The 5,735-nt window shown below is 43.8% G+C and overlaps 1 protein-coding gene across 1 annotated transcript in view; it reads right to left on the bottom strand.

Annotated features, from left to right (window-relative positions):
* Positions 1 to 890: 890 nt before the first annotated feature.
* fam234a (family with sequence similarity 234 member A) overlaps positions 891 to 5,735 on the bottom strand; it is a 20,162-nt gene continuing 15,317 nt past the window's right edge. Inside the window, exons 8-12 of the mRNA XM_037537283.1 lie at positions 5,657 to 5,735; positions 3,677 to 3,758; positions 2,201 to 2,350; positions 1,338 to 1,440; positions 891 to 1,215 (exon numbers count right to left, since the gene is read on the bottom strand). The exon at positions 5,657 to 5,735 is cut by the window's right edge and continues 68 nt beyond it. Coding sequence (XP_037393180.1) covers positions 965 to 1,215; positions 1,338 to 1,440; positions 2,201 to 2,350; positions 3,677 to 3,758; positions 5,657 to 5,735 — 665 coding nt within the window. The 3' untranslated portion in view covers positions 891 to 964. The remainder of the gene's footprint in view (positions 1,216 to 1,337; positions 1,441 to 2,200; positions 2,351 to 3,676; positions 3,759 to 5,656) is intronic.

The raw sequence follows: 5,735 nt of genomic DNA on the forward strand, positions 1-5,735 counted from the left end.
TGTATATGATAACAGCAAAGGTCCCAATGTAAACTATATAGCCCCAATATCTGTGATTGTACTATATACGAGAGTATATATGCTTGTTTTTTTCCCACCATAACACAGGGGTTGCTTAATAATAAAAAAAGAAAACTTACTGGCAACAAGGTCACCCAATAAAGTGCGAAAATCGTTTTTATATATTAGAAATATAATTAGAATTTTTATAAACGTATTTCTAAACACATTTAACCGTATATTCCAATTACGTCTTCTTCTTCGGAGCTGAAGTTTATGATCGTCGTGTCTGGGTCATGCAGCATCGCATAAAAGGCACTTTATACAGGAGTAAACTACGCATCCCACCCCCCCCCAGCAGAGTAACAGCATTCTGACCCTGTGCGTTACGACAGACTCTGACTGGAGTGCAGGGACCAGGATTTAGTGTATAAATGTTAAAACCACCACCAAACTCATCTAAACAGAAAGTCAGGAGTAGCTTCACAACAGAAAGCAATGATATTAAATGTAAATATTGTACGTTTCAGTTAATATATTGTTATTTTAAGGGATTAAAACTGCAGACGTATCGTTTTTTGAGCGATAAAGACAGAAAAAAATTCCCCTTTTCCCAAACGCAGCAGAGTGAAAAACATTAGCATGCTGAAGCCTAAATTTCTATTTTTTCCCCCCATTTTTTTCAATAATCAGTGCTATTTTAGACTGATCACACTTGATTTTGAGGAGGGTACGTGTTGATTTAGGCGCAATGCTAATTGGTGGGATATAAGCATCCATTACTTGTTAGCAACATTAGCCACGGCTCCTGTGTTAAAACTAAAGAAGCAAAGTTCAGCCACCAAACACATCTTGGTTTGATCGGCTACCTTTGGAATAAGCAGGGGAACTTGGTTTTTAAGCCAAACTATCGCTTTAATGTGCCAATACGAAACCGATGGGGGGGCTTTGTTGGGCTCAGGAGTTACTTGACCTCATCACTGAATCTGAGCCTGTGAAACGCCTCCTTCACCAGCTCCTCCTCGTCTCTGGGGACGGGCTCGCCCTCCGCCTTGCCCACTCCCAGCACGCTGCTCTCCCCCACGTCGTCCTTTATCTTCCTCTTCGTCAGCACCACAGCCCCCGCCCCAGCAAGCCCCGCCTCTTCCATCTGTTCACCGTCAGCGCCGCTCAGGACGAGGTAGCAGGCATGACGACCGCGCTCCAACAGAACCACTAAACACACACATACGAAGATATATAAAACACCAGTAAATGAGAGCGCAGCTCTCAGACCTCAGGGTGGTCAGGGTTGTGGTAAAAGCCTTCTGGTTAGCTCTAGAATTAGGTGACACTACCTTTAAACGACCTTATGTGCTGAGTGGGATTGCTTCTCTCCAGCAGAACCTGAGGGTGACGAGGGTGCAGCAGGTATGAGGAACGTTCCTCATCAGCAGGGCTCTACATACACAAAACAACACCACGTTTAACACAGCGTTGGCATTTCTACAGAATAAACAGCCTCACTGCTGTCTGTGTGTGGACGACTGACTGGCCAGTTTATCATAAACACCTGTCACACAGCCCAACGTGACAATATTGTCAAACTTTTTAAATTTAATTTTAAACATTATACACCAGACATCAGTTGGTTCAGTTGAGATTATATATATCTTTTTTTTTTCCCTTCAGTTTTTAAGTTTTTGACATAATATGAAAAAAAACGTACTGTCCTTTATACTGTGTGTAAATTTCAAGATGAATGGACATTATAAATAAACAGGAATACATGTATAGAGTTTGCTTTTATAAAAATAGAAGTGCACCTTATGGCTCCACTCACCAGCCACTTATTTGGAAACGCGTACTTTGTCTCCACAAGGGTAGAGGATTTCTGATAAAGGGGCCAGTGAGAGGAAGCACAAGGTAGGTGTTTCTAATAAAGTGGCCAGTGAGAGGAAGCACAAGATAGGTGTTTCTAATAAAGCGGCCAGTGAGTGGAAGCACAAGGTAGGTGTTTCTGATAAAGTGGCCAGTAAGGGAAGTACAAGGTAGGTGTTTCTGATAAAGTGGCCAGTAAGTGGAAACACACGGCAGGTGTTTCTAAAAAGTGGCCAGTGAGTGGAAGCTCAAGGCAGGTGTTTCTAATAAAGTGGCCAGTTACTGATAGTACACAGTAGGGGTTTCTAATAAAGTGGCAGCTCAGTTCTTATGTGCTCACCGTCTCGCTGTGCGTGAGACTCTCTCCCCACAGCATGAACACAGAGTAGGAGTTGAGTGTGAGGACAGAAGCAGGTCTGGGGCTCTGAGACCAAGACAGTAAACTCGCCCTCCACAGCTCACGGCCCGTCTTACCGTCCAGAATCAGCACCTACAACAAACACACGATGACGTATTACACAGCTCACTGCTAAACCTATACACTGTCCAGTAAAAACAATATTAATGTTCTGTATGAATGAATGAAAAGCCTTAATTGTCACATAGTCACCAGAGTAACCAGCGAAACTGCGATCAACCCGTCCGAGCACATACAATATGACAGGGGGGGGAGACAGGAATAATGGAAACTACAGAGAAACAGAATACATTGGGTGAGGGAGGAGACAACCCCCCCCCTCCCAGCCTGAGGTCCTAAGGAAACTCAGTCTGGGAACAGAGAGAGAAAAACAGCTCAGCATTAGCACACAGTTCCACACACACAGAGTCCAGGACATGCAACGGGGGTGGGGGCGGGGGGGTTCGGACAAACCCAGCACGGCAAGCGGCCATCCGGATCTGCAGCCATTAATCCGGCGCTGATCAACAGACCCGTCATACCATACCCGGGGGGGTAAAAGCGGCGAAGGCGTTGGGAAGGGGGAGGGGAGGGAAGGGGAGGGGGGAGAAGGGCCTGAAGAAGGCGCCCTACTCGGCATCCCAGTCCAGGTATCTCAGTTCGCAGGGTGGTATGGAGATAACACAGCAAAATTGCCATGGAGACAACCTTGATCGGGCCCAGGCAGAGTCAACAATCAGCAGATCCAGGGAAGTGGAGGAGGGATAAAGGAGCGTCTCGCAGCAGTGTTCCTCTGGGCGGGATGTGATGTACCAGCCAAGGCCAAGGCCCGCGCTGATACGGGGAGCCGAAAGCAGATAAGAAAGGGGTATAATATTCCATATCACCCCTCACACCTACCACTTAGCCCGACTCTCATTGGGCATTCCCAGTCTAACTTACCACAAACCAATCCACCAGCATTCCCAGTCTATGCAACATACCACAAACCATTCCACCCGCATTCCCAGTTTACCCAACGTATCACAAACCAACTCACCAGCATTCCCAGTCTATCCAACATACTACAAACCAATCCACTGGCTTTGCCAGTATATCCAACAAACCATTTCACCAGCATTCCCAGTTTACCCAACATACCACAAACCAATCCACCAGAGTTTACTGGCTGGATGTAAAGCAGAAATCTGATTACTGTCTGACTCCTGTAGACCTGGAGTTTCCCCATCATCTGACTGTGTATATAAACACGATCGGATTATTAAAAAAATAAATGAAAATATCTGATTTTCTGCAGTTATCGGATTCTTAAGCGCACGTAAACACACTCACTGACTCCACACTGACAGGGACAAACAAGCTGACCTCAGTGAATGACCATCTGACATATGCAGCTGCCTCAGTGAGAGCAGTACTCACTCTCTTGGTTCTATTTCCCTGGTCCTCCTCAAGCACCACATCAGGAACATCATCTTCATTGTAGCGACCAAATGATGGAGTACTGGAACACACACACACACACACACACACACACACACGCACACACACACACGCACACACACACAGTAATGCAAAGATATTAGTGCTGACCCGACTAATCGGAGTATCTGTTTATATATTGCTGTTGTCAGAAGAAAACCTTGTATCTCCATTTTTGACATTTTTCAGTTTCTTACATAATTTGAAAGTACCTGTTTCCCTTTACATTGTACGGAAATTTCTTGATGAATGGACTAAAATAAATGACCAAAAATGAGTTGGGAATCTGTCTGGTTCCATTGACTTACATTAAAAGTAAAGTAGGTTTTTTCCTTCTCCTGTAAAGTCACCGTTTTGGAGATTCTTCGGCATTCGTTTCCTTTTGTTTTCAGCAGCTTCATCTTTTGTGTTAACCACTAAAGACAGAGCACACTAAATCCTACTATGCGTGTGTGTGTGTGTGTGTGTGTGTGTGTGTGTGTTGGGCTCTATCCCTTGAAGTAGAATTTCTGTCCAATTCTACATTTGTGGTGGCAAGAAGGTAAAAAATCTCTTTCCAGTTGAGAAAACAAATCATACACACGTGAGGAATATAAAGCAGTTATTACTCTAAAAAGTGGGGACAGCACTGTTTTTACCAGTCTTCACTTTCTACATACTTACATAGTACAACCCCATTTCCAAAAAAGTTGGGATGCTGTGCAAAATGTAAATGAACACAAAATGCAATGATGTGCAAATCATTTAAACCCTATATTTAACTGAAAATAGTACAAAGACAACACATCAAATGTTGAACCTGAGAAATATTTATTGTTGGTTTTTTTTGTTGTTGTTCTTGGAAAATTGTACAAAAACAACAAATGTTGAAACTGAGATTTTTTTCAAATTAAATAAATGCCCATTTTGAATTTGATGGCAGCAACACATTCCAAAAAAGTCGGGACGGGTCTGTTCACCGCTGTGTTTAATCACCTCATCTTTAACAGCTCTGTCAGTGTTTGGGAACCGAGGAGACGCTGCTGTAGCTCTGACAGTGAAATGTTTTCTGTTCTTGTTTGATTCAGGATTTCAGCTGATCGTCAGTTTCAGGGGCTCATTTTTTATTTCATAATGTGCCAAATGTTCTCAGTGGTGACCGGTCTGGACTGCAGGCAGGTCAGTTTAGCACCCGGACTCTTTTAATACGGAGCAGTGCTGCTGTAAAACAGTCAGAATGTGGTTTGACATCGTCTTGCTGAAATAATCAAGGCCTTCCCTGAAAAAGACGTCGTCTGGACGGCAGCAGATGTTGATAAAACATGTTTATATCATTCAGCTTTAATGGGGCCTTCACAGATGAGCAGGTCACCCATGCCATGTGCACTAATGCCCCCTAAACCATCATGAATACTGGCTTTAGAACTGAGCACTGATAACAAGCTGAGTGGTCTTCAGCCCGGAGGACACAGTGTCCATGATTTCCTAAAGAATTTCAAATGTTGATCCGTCAGACCGCCGGACACTTTTCCACTTACCCCCCAGTCCATATTAAACGAGCTCAGGCCCAGAGAAGGTGGCAGCGTTTCTGGATCCTGTTTATATATAATTTCTTTTTACCATTGTAGAGTTTTAACCTGTACTTATAGATGCAGCATCCTTTGTTGCCCCATCCCAACTTTTTTGGAACGTATTGTTGCCATTAAATTCAAAATGGGCATATATTTAATTTAAAAAAATCTCAGTTTCAACATTTGTTGTTTTTGTACAATTTTCCAAGAAATACAGGGTTTAAAAGATTTGAACATCATTTCATTTTGTTTTCATGTACATCTTGCACAGTGTCACAGCCTGAGTACATGAGCAAGAGAGACGAGAGAGAAAGCTGTTAACCACGTCTGTGCGGTGACGCTGAACTCGGTCGGGAGCTCTGAGCTGTACCTGAGCAGCGTGCTGGTGTTCGCTGTCCAGCTGATGCTGCGAGTTCGTGTGTTGAACAGGGTCACAGTGGACGGTGTGA

Source organism: Pygocentrus nattereri, chromosome 3, assembly GCF_015220715.1.
Source record: "Pygocentrus nattereri isolate fPygNat1 chromosome 3, fPygNat1.pri, whole genome shotgun sequence".
NCBI classification, from domain to species: Eukaryota; Metazoa; Chordata; class Actinopteri; order Characiformes; family Serrasalmidae; genus Pygocentrus; species Pygocentrus nattereri.